At 41.1% G+C, this 19,228-nt stretch overlaps 1 protein-coding gene across 1 annotated transcript in view; it reads right to left on the reverse strand.

The window, feature by feature from the left end:
• Nucleotides 1–48: 48 nt before the first annotated feature.
• Nucleotides 49–19,228, reverse strand: part of CSTF3 (cleavage stimulation factor subunit 3) — a 78,895-nt gene continuing 59,715 nt past the window's right edge. Inside the window, exons 6-21 of the mRNA XM_006033977.3 lie at nt 16,294–16,360; nt 16,158–16,192; nt 15,925–16,051; nt 14,035–14,112; nt 13,641–13,803; nt 12,945–13,054; nt 12,330–12,446; nt 11,131–11,205; nt 10,588–10,731; nt 10,401–10,503; nt 8,704–8,773; nt 5,108–5,303; nt 4,014–4,167; nt 2,867–2,961; nt 2,266–2,326; nt 49–737 (exon numbers count right to left, since the gene is read on the reverse strand). Coding sequence (XP_006034039.1) covers nt 535–737; nt 2,266–2,326; nt 2,867–2,961; nt 4,014–4,167; nt 5,108–5,303; nt 8,704–8,773; nt 10,401–10,503; nt 10,588–10,731; nt 11,131–11,205; nt 12,330–12,446; nt 12,945–13,054; nt 13,641–13,803; nt 14,035–14,112; nt 15,925–16,051; nt 16,158–16,192; nt 16,294–16,360 — 1,798 coding nt within the window. The 3' untranslated portion in view covers nt 49–534. The remainder of the gene's footprint in view (nt 738–2,265; nt 2,327–2,866; nt 2,962–4,013; nt 4,168–5,107; nt 5,304–8,703; nt 8,774–10,400; nt 10,504–10,587; nt 10,732–11,130; nt 11,206–12,329; nt 12,447–12,944; nt 13,055–13,640; nt 13,804–14,034; nt 14,113–15,924; nt 16,052–16,157; nt 16,193–16,293; nt 16,361–19,228) is intronic.

Here is a 19,228-nt window from a genome sequence, read left to right on the forward strand (position 1 = left end):
ACAAAAAAACCCCATGTGTATGAAATAAAACCTGAATGAGGCATGAAGTTATTGATATCCTTTTATTTTAAAGGAATGTTTTTCCATTTTAAACTACAAAACAGATTTCATACATTCTGCCATAAATAAAAACAAACAATAAGGCAGGACACTACATGAGCAAACTGAGAACAACTGTTTTCCAGAAAATGTGAATTAAAAATGTTTCACAATTATAAGCCATCCAGTTTTTAAAATAAAACTGTTGAAACCCCACAAGATTTCAAGTGGTAGATGTGAACACACTTGAAGAGGAACTAAATGCAAGTTGGACATTTTGCACTTTTTTTTGAAAACCTAATTTTGTTCAGAGCACAAATCTGTTCAGCATTCTAAGACTCGTCTGTCCAAGAAACTTATGGTATAAGAGGCACCTCAGTAACAAATCTCCGCTCCAAGATATCTGTTAAAAACTGATGTCCCTTTAAACATTTGACTTCAGAGGCAAAAAAATTTCTCAAAGTCCTTTTCTATCAGTAGGATTTTAAACTTGTTTCACCGGATTCTCTTTTGCTGTCGTGCTCTGTAAATGTCATGTACAGGAGGAACCACTGATCCTTTCTCCTCTTCATCATCAGAATCTTCATTTGGTCTCTTGACAGCTTTACTGAGTATGGCATTATTTTCCACAGGTCCATTACCTTCTACAGTTAGGTCAGGCAGGCCTCCAGTAATTATTCTTATAGCTTCATCAACAGCTTTGGAATGAGGAAAAGATAAATTATCTTCAAGCACAAACCAGTCAGCAAAATTAAGCTTCCCTGGAAAACATGTGAATTCATTTAAACATACTTTTGGAAACATTACCAGAGAATGGCATCACCGCAAGGAGCCAGTCAGGATTTCTTGACACTACCTCCAGCAGAGGCCATGTCAACCAGAAAGAATAAGGAGATCAGAAAATAAAAATCACTGAATAGTGTAGCTCAGCTTGAACTAATTTTTTCTGGTTCAGGGCTGGGGAGGCAGCAGGGAAAGTGACACAAAATTTTACATCTGATGCGGCTATTAACAGGAACACTAAGAAAGATGGTTTATTTTAGCAACAGTTACAGATGTACTGAGTGAGTGAATTTTAGAGTGCAACTAGTGTGTTACTCTATTTCTACTAGTAAATAGTGCAAATAGAAAATGTGAAATCCCTACCATTATTTTGGAAATTGCCAGACAATAACATTTCAGGACAAAATTTAAAAAGTTACTTTAAATAAAAGCACTGTTGGTAGAGACATTATAGAATCTGCAGTGTCTGAGGTTAAATGCCAAGTAGAAAATACCAAAATAAGTGGATTGAAAACTATACTATTTTAAGAAAACAGCTTCAGGGAAATCACCGGGACAAGTGACATTTATTGTTTCAATGACAGATTCCACATATAGGCTATGCTGAAACTAATGCCCAAACTTATGTACTTGACCTGCACTTAAAAGTTACTATTGAAGTTTTTCATCTTTTAATTAAATGATTTTTTTTCACTTCCTATTTTTATTTGGAAAAAAAAAAAATCGGAAGTTCGATTTTTCTGGAGCATGCGACTATCTGCTACTACAAAAAACATTTAAATTACTCTCTGCCAAGAGACCAAGTGTCCAGACTTAAGTGGCACGCTGTATGTCCAATCCTTCTGGACTAGTTTAATTCTCAGATGAAAGTAGGGTTGAATCCTGCTCATCTATAAACCATGGAAAGCTATATGTGGTAGCAGGTGCTTTTTGTGCAGTTCCATGGACTGAGAAAAATGAGACCCAAGTTTCTCATCACCTAAATATGATATAGCTCTGAGCTGGACAATATTATGTTTAATCCGTGAGAGGAGCAGTGTGACAACCTGAATGCCCGCTTTCAGTCTAGTTTTATTAGCCAAGTTACATTTGCTAGTTGAGTGGTTTTATATCAGAAATGTCTAGTATTACTTATAGCAGTTTGAACAGGAACAATCATAAATCAGTGAATTACACATTTACATTGACTTGATGGTCTTCATGCCTTTATAGGAAATCTCTGGTGTTTAGCAGCAGCCTAATCTTGGTACAATGAGACCTACTGAAGGGCAGGGGGAAAGGTATAACTACTTCCATATTTACATAGCAGAGCTGCTGGGTATCTACTTTAATAGCAGAAATAAAATTGAGGAAAACAAGCATCTTTAACTTCAGTAGGTCTTAACTGGCAACTGCCTGCCAATAAGGGAGGGTAAGATACAGGGATGCATTGCAACAACTTACTTTCTGGCATTTTGCACCTTCGGAAAATTTCCATGAGTTCATCCACATGCACAAAAGGGCCCTGGTTTTGAGGGAGAGCAGATACTTGATTAGGAGATGCTGTTGCATTGCCAAAAACATAAAAGTAACTTGTACTCAAATGCAACACTTCATGGTAGTGCTGTCCCACTTCTCAGCAGCTGGAGGCTGCACTCTGCACAGGTCACACCAGGGGCACTGTAATAGTGTAAGCCAAGGTCTCCCCCTCTAGATGCCTGTCTTTCTCTATTCACCCTCTCCCAGCTTGCACAGCATGTGTGGGCAGCCTACTTTCCCACTCCTCCACATGAGTGGGTATCCCACTCCACCACACCGCATGCCCCAATAGGCACCCCTCTCCACAAGTCATCAGCTGCAGGCTTTCCTGTTGCGCCATGGACTTCCATGCTGCACACCACCCCTGAGGACAGGTGCAAGTAATGGAAGCCGAACCAAGCAGGGGCCACAGTTTAACCCCTCACATATGCCATGCAGGCCGCATGCAACCCCACTTTATGGAACAAATTATTTTTATCTGTTACTTTTGTAAGCCTTCAGAATCTATTAAATCATTGAAACAAACCTGAAAACAAACAGGAGGTGGAAGGAGTTTCATTAAAACTACAGCAGCTGGTGGCACTGGGAAGACGCCGCCTGGTACAGGATGTAAACCTGGAGCTAATGGGGGACAGAACACTAATCAGTTGTGTGTGAACGGTGGAGTGAGCAGTTCTACCTGAACAGCCTTTGCATTGACACAAACGACCAGTAAATGTCAACAGCACTTGTGTCTTATTTTCTTCGTCTAATGCAGCAGCCAGCAACCTTTTCTAGCTGTGGGCCAGAACAGCCTGGTTCCAGGTTGATGTGGACTGCATAGCTTCCACAGCATGGCAGCTTTTCCTCCACCCATGCCCATGCCATCAGGGCTTCTCCCAGCCCCTTGCTCCTCACTGGGGCACAGGCACAGTTTCCAGGCAGCGGGGAGCTGTCAGCCAAGCAGCTGGAAGCTGCAGCCATTTCTGTGCCACATCTGAGATGGTAGGGCGGGGGGACGGACAAAGAAGTGGCAGCTGTATGGATGCAGCTTCCAGCTGCCTGGGCCCAGCACAGCTTCCCACCAGCTGCAGGCTGCACCTGCACCGCAGCTGGTAAAGCATGGAAGGGGGAAGAGGAAGACACAGCAGTGGCTCAGAAATTGCTTAGCCCTGGTATGGGTGGAGGGGGAATGGAAAAAGCCATTGGGCTCTCTGGGCTGGATCCAGTGGCTGCACAGGCCAGACGTTGCTGACCCCTGGTCTACAGAGTTAAACACCATAAAACAATCTACAGGAGCTGAGTGCAGCTAGCAAGTCTCAGGCCATATCTTAATGCAGTCCCATTTCAGCAAAATACTCAAGTAGATTCCTAAATTTTGATATAGAAAAGTAGGGCTGGAAGGGACCTCCAGGGGTATCTAATTCAACTTCCTGCCTGAGGCAGGACCATCCCTATCCAAACTGGGCAAACATATACCTTTACATTGTTTCATAGTTCCAACGGGATTTAACCGTTTAAGTGTCCAAAAATTAGGCACAAGCTAAAGTGCTTTGCTGAATAAGGATAGTCTCTGACTAGTCCCATTAATCACAATGAAAGGGCTCAATGCGTATTAAGAGGCTGTTTCTGGCCAATGAATAGAGTGTATGATGTGGTATCTTTAACCCAATCAGAAGTAAACATGAACTTACGTGCTAAGTGTCTTGGCTGAAATGGAATCATCTGCTGTGTGTCTGGTTTGGGATATTCAGGTTTTCTGTCCACTTCATCTTTTAGAACAGGCACTATGGAAGGAGCCACTACTGGGTCTGGAATTATGGCTGCTAATTTGGCACGTGAGACATCCTGAAAATACAAATTAGGGAGCACTGAACTTGGTAATATCACAATCCAGTCATAACAATGTGTCACTATAGATGGCCTTGTGTCATCAACTGAAACTTAGCCCTATTCCACGCACAGCACAAGAATGTCTTAAAGGGGGATACCTTTTATTGGACCAATTATGGAGTTGGAATAAAGTTAGACAAGCTTTCAAATGCAAGACCTTCTTTTTCCTCAGGAAGGCAGGCACAGTACAAACATTTAGGGTTTGTCTACACACAAGCTGCGCTAGTTTAACTCTGTGCAAAACCAGATTTAAATAGATTTGCTTTAAACTGGTGCAGGCTGAGTGGCAAAGCTGTTATGGCAGCCTCTCAGCCCAAAGCTGAAATACTAGTTAAAGCAGAGAAGAAGGAAAGAGGCAGTGCAGTTCAGAGAGGCGTAAGCTTTCGTAGACAGTAGCCTACTACATCAGATGCTAAAGCAGACGTGTATGTGTTAGTCATGTCCTTACCCTCCAACCCCACCTCTCTTAGAGCCTGACACTTAGTTAAAGGACAGGGAGCAGCAGGCTGGTTCCACTTGGTTGGCAACCCAATTTCAATGAAAGGCCCAAGAAAAAGACTATGAGCTAAATTTACCCCTTGTTTAACCAGAGTGAAGTTAATCCAGGGATGAATTTGTCCCAAGTGTGTTTCACTATGTACTAAAGCAGCTGGATATTAAAAGGAGCCCATGGAAGCAACAGCCCAATATTGCTTACATTGAAATGCAGTAGTTAAAAAAAAAAAAAAGTAAAAAAAAAAAAAAATCCACTCAGAGCCATTCTCAAAATGTAGAATAAAAATGCTGATAAGTGTTCCAGGCTTGGGGTTGTGTGTCATCAGTCATGGAATAGACCATCAGTTAAGTGCAAGGCAAAGCAAAGAATTGTGACAAAATTAAATGTTCTGTCACCTACCTTGTAACCCAGAGCTTTAAGTTCACTTGCAGAACAAGGGTATAAATCCATGAACTTGTATCTATCTACCAGCAGAGCAGTTTCTTTGCCCTCGTATTCTTCTTTAAATGCTGTAAACCGCCGTTTTTCTACTTTAAGAATGCTAGCTAGATCACCAATGTTACTTTCAAAAGCTAAAAACCGGGCCCAGATTTCTCTGGAAGAGAAAATAAGTAAATGATTGCTTAGGAAGAAAGCTATGCTGAATCCATCCCAGCACAGAGATACCCAGATGTCGAGCACCAGTAGCAGGGATGTAGAAGCACAATCATTCCCATTTAAGATGTCCTTTATTCAAGTGCATGTTCAATTTTGATTCATGACAAAATAAATACCACTACTTTTACCTTCCTAATAATTTCTCACATTTTGATGGCACCTTTCATTCTGAAAAATCTTAAAACACCTGACAAACTATGTGCCCAGGACCACTGCAGTGCAGTGGTCTGGGGGGTAGCAAAGAAGACAAGTTAACCAGGGGTGCAGGGTTCTGCACAATGATAGAAAAGAGGAGGGAGAGGGGAATTTAGCTTTTAAATATTAGAATAAATCCCCACTTCTACTGAAGGGGCAGTGATTTTCAGCATTCAATAGGGAGTACTGGATCTCTCTTTATTTGCCTGACCTACCCCACCCCAACAAATTTCCTTTTAGCCACGATGCAAGGTGCCATTCAATACAGAATGAATTGTAATCTACATTTACAGCCTGACACACGTTGGTGTGAAAACAATATACCAGAATGCACTCTCTCAGTGCATAGGAGGGAAATACCTTGCAATTTAACACAGCTTAAAAAAAAAAAAAAATTAAATTATAACTCAGCTGTGCAGAAAATCTCATGAGGCTTCGTTACAAGAGCTCTGAGTACAGATTTCTAAACTTAATTCAACTTTCATTGCAACTTCACAGTCCATTTTTGAGGAGGATTATACTCAAATTGCACTTTATTTTCTCCTCTAAAATAGGGATGGGATGTAAATGCTTACCAGACAACTGGAAGTAACAACTGTCAGTCCTCTAAGTAAGCAGAACAATGTAACATGTAACTACCAAGTTTCAAGATGTCTGGGGTTTCAAGATTACAAGAGATGGGCAATTTTTTGGGCTGTAGGTCCAAGTACGGTGTTTTGGTGAGCTGCTGTGGGCCAGGTCAGCACTCCCCACCCACCCCTGGCCCACAACAGCTCACCAAAACTCCTTAAGTGGTAGATTCCTAGATGGGTCCAGCACTCACTGGATGGCATGGGCAGGCAGGAAGGGTCTCCATGGACAGTGACCTGGCTGTAACTGCCCCACAATCCCAGCTTGGCCCCACTTGACCACTTGCACCTGGATGCCACTCTCCTCCCACCCACAGCCCCATCCCATCTGCCTGGCTGAGCACACCCTGCCCTACATGGAGACCCCACCTGCCCGCTTGGTCCAGCACCCCGAGCGGTGGGTGCAGGGCAGAGGGTGCCCGGGCAGTGGGGTCAGGTCTGACAGCAGTGGCGATGACACTGGCAGCAGCAGCTGGAAGGAGCCACCACCTCTGGAGCTGCCAGGAAGCAGTCCAGTTGCCGCACCACCCCAGCTTCACTGTACATCTAGGGGCAGCACAACTGGCCACATGTGCCATAGCCTGAACTGCCTCCCACACCTGGGCCAGGTGGGGCTGAGGGACCCACTGTGGGCTGAATAAAATCCCCTGATGGGCCAGATCTGGCCCACAGGACATATTTTACCCACCCCTGGTAAAGACTGGCCATTTCCTTGAGGGGAAGTCTAAGGTGTGCATCCTTGTTAGAATGACTTATGTTTTACAAAGGAAGACTTTTGAGAAAATTACCAAGGAGCACATCTGCAGGGGGCCCAGCATGGAAGGTAATGCTCAGGGGCAACCAAGACAGGTTCACTGCAGGCAGATCCTGCCTGACTAACCTTGTTTCCTTTTATGATCAAGCCACAAAGTCCTTGGATGCGGGCATTGAGGTGGATGTTGTCTACCTGGACTTCAAGAAGGCCTTTGACACTGTTTCTCACCCCATGCTCATAAAAAAACTAGGTGACTCTGGCATTGATTCCTACACAGTCAGATAGGTGGCAAACTGGCTCGATGGTCACACCCAGAGAGGTGGTGGACGGGTCATTTTCAGCCTGGAGGGATGTGGGCAGTGGAGTTCCCCAAGGCTTGGTCCTCGGGCCCATGTTATTCAACACCTTTATCAGCGGCTTGGATGTGGGCGTGGAAAGCACGCTGTCCAAATTCGCTGATGATGCAAAGATGTGGGGCAAGATGGGCACACTGGAGGGGAGGGACAGAATCCAGCTAGATCTAGACAGGTTATAGAGGTGGGCAGATAAGAATAGGATGGAATTCAACGCAAACAAGTGCAGGGTGCTGGATCTGGGGAGAAGGAACCAGCAATACACCTACAGGCTGAGGAACACCCTTCTTGTCAACACAGTGGCTGAAAGGGATCTTGAAGTTATTGTTGACTCCAGGATGGACATGAGCTGCCAATGCGAGGAAGCAGTAAGTAAGGCTAACCGCACCCTGTCATGCATCTACAGTTGCATCACAAGCAGGTCCAGGGTGGTGATCCTTCCCTCTATGGGGTGCTGGTCAGGCCACAGTTGGAGTACTGCATCCAGTTCTGGGTGCCGCGCTTCAAGAGGGATGTGGCTAACCTTGAGAGGGTCCAGAGGAGGGCCACTCGCATGGTCAGGGGGTGGCAGGCCAGGCCCTATGAAGATAGACTAAAGGGCCTGAATCTATTCACCCTCCACAAGAGAAGACTGAGAGGGGATCTGGTGGCTGTCTATAAACTCACTAGGGGGGACCAGCAAAAAATAGGTGAGGCTCTGTTCCCCCGGGCACCACCTGGGATAACAAGGAATAACGGCCAAAAATTGATTGAGAGCAGGTTCAGGCTTGATATCAGGAGGCAGTACTTTACAGTTAGGGCCGCCAGGCTCTGGAATGGGCTCCCAGGGGAGGTGGTGCTCTCCCCTACCTTGGGGGTTTCAAGAGGAGGTTGGATAGATATCTGGCTGGGGTATTATGATCCCAGCACTCGTTCCTGCCCAAGGCAGGGGGTTGGACTTGATGATCTGTTCAGGTCCCTTCCTACCCTAGAAACTATGAAGGAGTAGAAATGTGACTGCTAGTGTGGTCTGGGAGCAGAAGCGTCTACAAGCTCTTCTATGGCTCTTTCACTTTGTGATTATTTCTCTCCTTTTTTCTGTCCTTAATCCATAACAATCCTTTTCTATCACTTCCCAACTCACCTTCTCTTCCCTAAAGTGTCTACGTTCATGTCCCCCAAAGCATCAGGGAGCAACATTTGTGATGAGCAATGCCATCTGCCAGAAAGTACTGAACGTTTTAGGAGAACACTGGTCAAATTTCACTCTGAGCAAATCTTATGCTCTTAGCACTGTTACTTTAGACAGGGTTAAGAGGAAAGGAATATCTGCCTCAAACTTTACCCTGTTTTTGTTCTTCAGGTTAACCCTTGATGCCTATAATAGGGGGGTTTACGATAACAAAACAAATATTTTGGCAAACTTACCCAGATTTCTCAGGCGGAAGGCTTCCTGAGGTTAACACACGTTCAAACAAAACTCTTGTGTTATTGTCCTCTTCAAAACACAAAGAAAAGAAAAACCAAAAATCAATTAAAAAATTAAACCATAAAGCTGGTTTGAAATCCATTTCTATTCAAAGAAATGTATAACTCAAGTAAAAAGCCTTATACACTGTGGCAATTCTTTCATTTTATTTTCATCTTTGCTAAATAGGATGAAATAAATCTAAAAATGCATCCAAACTGCAGTCTAGGAAGCCAGTCCTACTGGTGCACTAACAGGCAATACTTGTGGCCTCCTCTGTAGCTCTCACTATTCTCCACGTACCCAGCTGACAAGAAGTATGTCAGCTCTGCAGTAACTTATTAATACTATTATATAACCTGGTTAGTAACTGGGTTGTTCAGTATATGGACTGTTTGTTTTTTTAATAGCAAGCTGCTGGAAAAAATAGAGGAGGAAATAGGACAGTGGCTCAAGACCCCTCCACTTGCCAACAAAATACAGGTCAATAATGTATGCTTTTATTTTCTACTTCTAGTGAAGTTTTATCAAAATAGTTTCAGACAGGAGGGTCCAAAGACAGAGGAAACAGACAAATACCCAAAACTAGAGTGATCTAGGATGACTTGCCTTCCTACAGTCTCCAAGGGATGATAAAAACCCATACAAGACACAGATATGTGTAGAGACTTATTGGTTTTGGCTTGTGAAGACTGCCCTGTTCACTGTATCACCATTGCCACAAGTCCTGAAGGCAAGAACTGCAGACAACAAAGCGCCCCATGGGATAAGCATGATGGATGCAGACAGTACAGTCCCCGAGAGCCGGAATCATGAAAAAAGGAGAATCAGAACGCAGAATGGTGGAATTTGACTCCTGTAGAGTGCGCTCTAAGACCAGAGCAGTAAAAACTGCAGTTAAGTCCTTTTATCCTTTTCACTACGTCTGCTATCAACTATGCAAAACACACTGGAAACTGCCTCAGCAGAGCTCTGCTGCCAGCTCCACAAAAGTTGCGCTGACAGCCTTTCCTCCTTTTCCTATGACTCATGCACGGGCTTGTCTTCCTGCACCATTCCGTGCTCTTCCTTTCATCACTGGGGCCTTTGACAACCGTGGCCCTACACCAGACACAGTAAACTTGCAGCTGCTAGTTCATTCATAATACTGGCCTGAATTATGTTTTTCACATTTGTTTTTGGGAAATGAATTTAATCCAGACAAGTAAAGGTCAATGAACCCTGGAAGAATTCTGCATGGATCCACATGGAAAGATCAGTCCATGACTACTTAAGAGAACTTCTGTAGCACCAGCTTTAAATGCCTGCAAAGTTATACTCAAAATGTTTTGCACAGTTGACAACTGAAGCAGTGAACCTGCCACAATGAAAGCACATTGATGATTTTAGAGATGCAGTGAAACTGCCACAATGAAAGCACATTGATGATTTTAGAAGCCTACTTTGTTTAGTAATAAAACTGAATGTCAGTTTCTGTCTGGAAATGTATGGGGCCCAAAAAAATAAAAGCTTCTCAAATCACAGATTATATGAAGAAGATTTATTGTTCTCCAGGAAAGAATTAAAATCAACATGCAAAGAACTTGGTCTGAAGCCAAACTCACAGAAAACGGAGATTAATGTTTCATTTGCAACTCTCTCAATTCCCAAAACTTACCGTTAAGGTGAGACAGATAGTCAATATATGCCAATACATATTCTGGAATGTCTCCATATTTTTTCAGCCCCAATTCAAAAATCTTAAAGGCCACTGACTTGTCCTGCAAACATTAAAATACTGCTATTAGCTTAAAAAAGACAGTACAAATGTTAACTTTCATCTCAAACTATGCATATTCAAATACCTTACTACAGTAATACTCCATCAATGCTGCTGTAACATAGACATGATGGCGAGTGCGGGCATCCTCTCTAGCTTTCTTGAATATCATTCTTCCAGATTTGATACCTTCTGCTCGCCTTGCAAACTTCATGTACTGGATGTACACCTAAAATGCAAACAGCAATACTTTTCTCACACAACAGAAAAGTATCAAGATACAAGATTCTTTGGATACATCTATAACCCTCTCCTCCCACAAAATACAATAAAATAATCTATAAAAGAAACATGCAAACAAGGAAAGAACTATAGGAGCTTGTGAAACATATACAGTGCCACAGGCTTTCTCTACCAATTTATTTTTAAATTGGATCCCAAGGCTCATTTCTAAATTACAAAGATAATCAATATCAAAGTTTTTGAGGCAAGCAAGATGAATGCGAGTTTACACAAGCTGGAACCATCAGTGAATTATAAGTCTACTTAAATCACTTGTTGCTACTAAAATTGCACCAAGACCAACATTAATTGATCTGTGGAAAGCCTGAATAATACTGAATCATACCAAAGTGGGGTCAATATCTTCAATGGCCAAGAGCCGGTTATATATGCTGTGCACCTTCTCATATTTCATTCGACTCTGAGGGAATACAAAGGAAACTTGTTTCATAATATGGAAGAATTTTTAAAAACAAATCACACCTGCATAATATTTTATACTTTCTATTATTACAAATAACACCTAAGAAAAAGAGATTAGAACATACGTTTTTATTATTTTTGCATTTGCTCACTTTGTGCCTATAATCGGTTTGTAGTGTTCACTTGTACTTCTTGTGCATTAGCATGGTGATAGGACATCCCCAAAAAGCAATGCAAGTTTTTGTTTTTCTTTTCTTTTTTTGAAGGAACAGAAGCAGAGTTTGGAACCCTGTGACTGTCTCCTTTACCCAGGACAAAACCAACAGGCAGGACAGCCAAGGAAACCCTTTCCTCACTCTAGTGCTTACGGGTTTCTAGTTGTCCCTTCTGCCCATGGCACTGGGTTGTCTCAAATGAAAGCTGGACAGTCAATACATTCAGGATGCAAAAGTTGTTCCTGGCAAGGCAGGAGGGATCATTTCTCTTGCGTTGAGATTTGCTTGCAAAAAAGACCCCAAGGCCTCAGTAGGATGATGCTTCTCATACTGGTATAGGTAAGTGGCCGCGATACAACCTGGTTTACCTTATCAGTAGTTCACGGGCCTTATCTGTGACTATTTGTGGATAGGGCAGGGCCCTATCTGCAACAGTTAACGTGCAAGGCTGGTTATCACTTATTAGTGAGTCAATGTAATAAAGCTATAGGGTAAACTAGGCAAATTCCTCAATATATCTGAGGGAGGAGAGGGGATGGGATCTCTTTCATTCTGCCATCCTAGCCATGGTCACAGGAACAGTAAGCCTCACAACACTTAAGTAGGATTAAGATACAAGAAAAGAAGCTGAGGTTTTTGGAAGTCGGCCTCTAGGACAGGCTTCCAATTTCCTACTTCTTTGCAAAGTATATCCAGTGTTTAAGTGGAAAGACTGAAGAGTCCGAACATATTTTTCCATAACCCTTTTTTTAGCCTAAAAAGTACTAATAGAGGAGAAAAAGGTTGGCAAGGCTAATATTTTCCTTATACAGTAGTTTTGGGTATGAAATGCTTTTCAATGAGATTTGAGAGAGAAGGCATCTTGACTCATGGAAGCCTGTGTCCATATGAAAATCTTTTTACTCACCTCTTCATAGTCTGCATAGGCAAAGTAAAGAAGCATGTTCTTCTTTAGTAAAGTGCTGATTGCTCTTTCATAAATATTAGCAGCCTCATCGCTGAACAGTTTAGCATTGTTCATGTCCTGCAGTAAGCATCATAACAAACCATTTAATACATAATGAAACTGCAGAAAAAAATGCAACCCCTGCTCGTGCAGTAACTCATGCCTATCAACTACTACATATGTGAATAGATCTACTGAATTTAGATGGAGTATTCACACACAGATTCACATGTTCATAAATATTTGAATGATCAGGACCTGGCAACTCACTTTATAATACTCACCTATCTATCTTTCATAACATACTGATATTTTTACTATACAAAACATTCCATGCTAATGCTATAGTTAAGTTCCGTAACTCTTAAGTTTCCTAAGTGCAATTTTTTATTCCTTGACATCCACATTATTCAATAATATTTAAAATTCTGAAAGCTACATATTTTAAGATCCTAATATACACTTTCCCCTTTAGTTCCCAATTATTCAGGAAGAATTAACAGCATTATATCATCACATCAAACAAATGAAATGGAAAAGGAAAAAAAAGAAGAAAGCTTTGCACTAGACTCTTACCCCTTTCTCAGCTAGCAGTTTACTGGATTGCTCAAGATACTGTGCAGCTTCATACCAGATATCGGGATGATGCCCCAGGACCAAAAGACATTGTTCGTAAGCGAACATAACTAGGGGAAAAAAATTAAGGTGATAAGTCTTCCTAGCAAAAGAAGTTTTATGACAGTATAAAAGTTACTAATACTGTTTTAAGTTACACATATATCTAGCAAAGTATCAAACAATAATACAGACGCAACTAATTCTAAAAGGGAACAGAATGGAGAAGGCACAACTAGCAATACGTTCTGCCTCCATATAGCCTGCAGGAAAAAAGCAGGCCCAACCACCCTCCCTCACAGAGGAGGAGGTGAAGCTGTTCCAAGAGCCCTAGAGGCTGAAGGGTCTGTATCTGACTTCTTCCATAAGGAAGAGTGACAGCCTTTCAAAGGAAGGTCACCAGTGCATGGCTATTACTATTAGAGGATACAGGAAACCAGTGTAACAGCTGTAGCTGAGCCAGAACTTTAGAGGCAAAATAAACAACAGTTCTGAAAATGCATATAATCCAAGAATATGAAGAAAAAAACATATCTTGACCAACTTATTGTATAGCAGAACATTGAGTATGAACTTTATTGCTTCAACTGAAAGTCATCCTTGTCTCAAAAGTCCTACAGAGCATCAAGTATTGCCCTTATTATCTAATCATGTTACCTCTTTTTGTTATGAGAGTTTGGTCTTCTGTACGCAGAGGATTACTTTTTTCCCACTGGATGTATTTTTTCCACATGTCAACCTGCTGGGCCTCCTGCGGAGTATTTTGTGGGGGGACGGAGGGAGCATTACGATCCAGACCTTTCATAACAGTTTCATATTCCTGAAAAAGAAAAGGTATCAGTGTTTTAAATCAAAGACAGAAATATACACTCTTGAAGTGATCCCTTTTATTTAATCCTTTAGGTTGTTACCCAGTTTTGTCAATAGCAATTTTGTGAGCCTTGCACACTAACTGTGCTTGAAAATCTTAACTAAACTAAATTCTATCTGGCTTCTAATTAGGTAATTAGTAATTAGGTAGCATAAAGATGACGTAAACAGGAGTCCATACCTTAGCCACCCGTCTAGCATTCATATAATCTCTACTCCGATCTTCAATCATTTTCTTAGCTAAGTGAATATTGATTCCCTAGGGAGAAAAAGTGAACAGCAATTAACAATATGCCATTCCAGAAAGACATAAAAACTATTAAATCATAGATCAAAGAAAAAAAACCTGATAGGGATGCTAGCAAGAGCAAACAAAAATTTAGAGCATTTAAACTGTAGCAGCAAATCATCAAGAAACTTCAAAACTGAAATCAGCACAGGCTGCGTTGAAGTAATCATAGCAAAAATCTCTTGACATTTGAAGGACTATGTCTATCCACTTGATAGCAATCTGCTCTGTGTCATAATTTGCTTAACATGTAAAAAGTGACTTTGGATTTGGATGGAATACTTGACCTTTATTTTATTACAATTGGTTGGGGTGATCTGAGAACCTCACCAGTGCTTGTGTAGACTCTGCAATGAGTCTGTCAGCCAGAATGGGCTCAGTTAGAAGGAAGGCTTGAGAATAAGCATGGTCTGGACTTATGTGGCTTTGGCAATCATTCCTCATATTAGTGGAAATCTGTAGAGGAGGGATTTAATTCCACTAAAGGAGGAAGATGCGCTCATGCCTCTTCTGGAATAGAGGCTGGGACAATTGGTGTCCCAAGGTCTCTTCTGCATTGACAGATTATTAGCTTGGTGACAGATTTTTGTAGTGGTATCATCTTGTGACTGGTGGCAGGCTACCTGCTTACCATGTGTGTAAGGTTGCTCCTGGCTCCTACTGATGAGACTGATTCTACAACTTGATTGTTTTCTGCAGAGGGGGAAGAGTGGGTGCCCTTTTCCTATTTATACAGTGTATGGTTGATATGCTGTCTGCTACTACCTGCACTACTGTGAGCTGTAAGATGGGGAAAATACCATTCATGATCCAAGTAGCTCTGAGCACTGAGGACCATGTATATTGTGTTTGCAGATTATCCAGATGAGTTCTCAAACTTCCTTCTGTTGTGTCAATGATTGTTTTACAAAGTGACGCAAACTTTACACAGCCACCAATTCAGTGCTCTAAATTCAGTGAAGTGGTACTATGACTTTTTTGCGTATCAAATGACTTGTAGAGAAGTAGACTAGATTTACTTTTGCCAAAGTTGTAGTGGCCTCTGATGAAATCTGACAAGTGGCATCTTATATAAACATGTAGTTTGAGCTTCAACGGGCTGATTTTTAAAATCAGCCTCTACTGTTGGTTTTTGGAAGAATTCAATAGCCCAAATAAGCCCTCTGCAGTCACTTGGCCCTCCTTCCGAATTCCCAACAGTTGTTTGCCAAGAGATCAAATGCATCCTGGCTGCCACAACTAGGTACTAAGTATCCATTTCAGATTCATCACTTTACCAGTGGCAATGGTCTTTCCGATACCATCCACCCCTTCTGGGTAGCATCGCTCAACTTTTCTCTACCGTCCAGTGAGAGCCTAGATAGTTTTTGATATCAGAGAGGGTGACTGCTACTTTGCAGCGAAGGCACGCGACTTGGCAATGCAGAACCAAAAGGCTAATAAAGTCTTTCAGATGAAACTTCTTGAGGTCCATGTCTTTTGGCATCCCCTTGGTGGATATAGTCATTATAAACATCATGGCAAAGTGAATGAGCAAAGGAAACATGTTTTCTACTACAAAAAATCTGCAAGTGAAGTAATGTAAATGTACTCCTAATCAGCTAACATGCTGTGCCTTTACAATATTTGCAAGCATGCACAAAGAGCTCAATATTGCACATAGAAAACAAGAGCTTTCAGTATCAGTTTCCTGGTGCACATACATTTAAGGTAGGTACAATAATGAGTGCATATTTTAAGACCAGATTTTCTAAACAAAACAAGTTTTACTTTTTAAATTACCTCTTCGTATTTGCTATAGTCTCTCCAGAGTTGTTCTATGTTGATCATTGGATTCACACAACCTCGCTGGTAAACCCTACGAACAGCTGTTATCCTCTGATTTTCTGCATAAGATCCTACAGCTTCTCTAAATAGTGAGGTGAGACATTAACATGTCAGCAGTTACAGATTGCAACCTGTACAAACATCAATGTTACATAAATTGACTTAAAAAATACTTTAAAAATACTTACACGCCTTTTAAAAAATTGATGTAATCCACCCAGATCTATGTAAAAATATATAATCAAAATCAAGAATCATTTTTGTGTTTTATTTGTTAGTATATTAAATTTTAGAAATACATTTTGCTTAGATGATATAATATACCTGATATGACATGATTTCCATGCCAATTTTATCGAGAGCAAAATCATATGCCTGAGCCATTTTCTCTCTGGGGAAAAAAGTACAATATTGAAAACACTAAATACTAGGTTTCAACCATTTTACTAAATACTTCCGAAATATTCCTTTGAGCAACAAATTTTAAATAAACACACAAGAAATATTTGCAGAAAACAGTAGCTGGCCTAATGTATTGGTGGCTGTGCAGCATGCTCTCATGTGCCTGGGGCCCTTTTTACTTAGACGACAGGAGATCAGATATGCCATGTACCAGGGACAGAAAAAATACAACCAGAAGGTCCAAAAATGGTTCTGGCTAACCGATGCACTTAGTGTTATTGTGTAAAAGAAACAAAGAGTAGGAAGTTTAGGAAAAAAAAGCAACAAAAAAGTAAGGTTTAAAAAGTCATTTCCTCTGAAAAACACAGAATTAGACTAAAATTCTTAATTTTAAACTTTTTTTTTTACAAAAATCAAAATAATCTTTTTTTCAGAATAATAAAAAGGTTTTCTATTATCTCTCCTAATTTTTCAACAAGAAATGAAAAAAAAATTGTTCTCAATTTTCATATTCCTCAGATCCCTTAATTTTTTTTATTTTTTTTTTTTGTACATTTTCTTTTTGTATTTCACCACTGGAAAGCTGTATGAGAGTAAAAATGAAGGAACTTCCCCACCCCCCAAGTCAACTTCCATTTTTAATTGAAATGTTTCAAGAGTTTTAAAAATATGAGGTTTTTTTCCTTCTATGGAATAGTTACAATTTTTTAACAGTTCTAGTCTTGAGCATATATATAGTTTAACTAAGTGATAATTATGTAAGAAGGATACAGGCCAAGTGTAACCTGCAGCTACTTAAAGGAGTCAACCCCAAGAATGGAAAGGAATTAGAGCAATTTAAAGAAGTGTAAGTAGGAGAAATGGGTGAAATCAAGAAAAGGGACGTTTAAGATCAACATCTAAACATTCTTTCAAACACCATGATATATATTAAGTTCTAAGATAGTCCTCCTAGCTCCTCTAGCTGCACAACTATTTTAAGTCTGTTATTGTGTGCCAGCTGTACGTCTCACCAATGGAGACAAACAGTAGAACCTGACTGGGAAGAAATATTTACTAATTTCAAGTAATAGGAAATTTTGCTAGGGAGCAATTCCCTAGCAGGGAATTCCCTGGCAGGGAAAAGGACCTGATATTTTAATAGATCTTTTCAATGTCTACATTTTATGAATCCATCTCAGAGAAGCAACTTTACCCAGCTATGCTGGCTGGAGTATGAGTATGGCAACACTGTTTTCCTTTCTCTGTCCCATATGCTAATGGTAATAGAGGCCTGTAATGCATCATACTCTAATTCTCCCTTGTGCCTTGTCATGTATTCAGCAGATAACTTCTTTACATCCGTGTCACATCATTCTGTTACACTATCAAGTCTCTTCCTTCACAATCTGCAACGCCCTATCAGGCCAAAGGGCACAGCCTTTAGGATGAAACAGAATTATCCTTCATCCAGTATATACAGTCAACAAGCCAGTACTTCCTCACTACGGTGTCAACAATACTCTCTTCTTCAACAGTCCTCACTTGGATCGTCTCACTTTTGAAGTGGTTTCACCAGCTGACCATGAGCAACTGTCTGTAACATTTTATTTCAAAAGCTTGCTTTCTTTGTGTTAGCCTTCTTGAAAGTTCGTGTTGCCACCACAAAGAGGAGGGTCAAGAACACACACACATTGAACTGCATGTCTAGGGAGATTCCCTTGTTTCTCCACATCAGCTTCAGGTTGACCAAAGCTGTTTATACCACCTGACCTTCCTCACAATCCCTTTTCTAGCAATTGGTCCCTGTTCATAGTTTCTAGGTACTGAAAACTGTCCACCTTGCTGCAGTCTACTTTAATGTATGCATGGTTCTCTTCTTTTCTCCTGCAGAAGACCACTGTCTTTGCCCTGCCCACACTGAAATGAAGACCAAATAATTTGCTAGTCCTCAAAAGGTTGACCTGGTTCTGTAAGCCTTTATTCTCACTGACCAGCCGATCAACATCAGCAGCAAATTTAGGTGTTTATCCTCCTGCTCTGGGCATTTACCACAAGGCCTCTGCCTATTGTGACTCTATCCATCAGCCTTTCAAAACACAACAAATGGGATGCCCATTATCATACTGAACAAGTCATTTACCTTGTTGCTGATCCCAACCTCTCCTCTTTGTAAATGTTTTTCAGGAGTGCAAACAGCTTCCAGTTCACATCAATACCATTTCCTGCCATGCTGAGCTATTTGCCAGTTTAGGTCAATGAAGCAGTTGAAGACCTCCTTGTCAACCTCTCTGTACTATCTGCCTTAGGCATAAGATTTGCTGCGCTGTTCCATCATCTTTGCCTACTAGAAACCAGCCTACTAGATTTTAAATCTTTTGAAAACAACCGTGAAAAGGGAATTTGCTTGGATAAAATATGCAATTGTTCTGTTCACACATTTCTGTGGATTGTTCTTCTTGTGTATTGTCAAGAGGGCTGATTTTCCCCACTTCAAGTGTTCTTTTCTTCTACCAGATATTGCTCTATGTGCAACTGCCTGATCAGATCACCACCTATGATGATTAGCTTAGCTAGTCTGCCATTGCATGACAACTGCATATCAGAAGTTCAGATGCAATGAAATGGGACTGGGTGGGTGGGTTTGGATGGATTACTTTTGAATTTGCAGGTCTTGGGGGGCATGGGAGGGGACATTTATTTCATCCTACTTTTATTCTGTTTTTCTAGTACTTTCATCTTTTATTGTAAGCTTCCCCGAGACTTTTTTGGGGACTGGCAGCACATACTTAGTAAATAGGAACCTACCTAATTCATGGTGGCTGCCTGTTGATTTCACAGGCAGAATGCGGGGTCAGAAGTCATTTTGCAGACAGAG

Source organism: Alligator sinensis, unplaced genomic scaffold, assembly GCF_000455745.1.
Source record: "Alligator sinensis unplaced genomic scaffold, ASM45574v1 scaffold57_1, whole genome shotgun sequence".
Taxonomy (NCBI): Eukaryota; Metazoa; Chordata; order Crocodylia; family Alligatoridae; genus Alligator; species Alligator sinensis.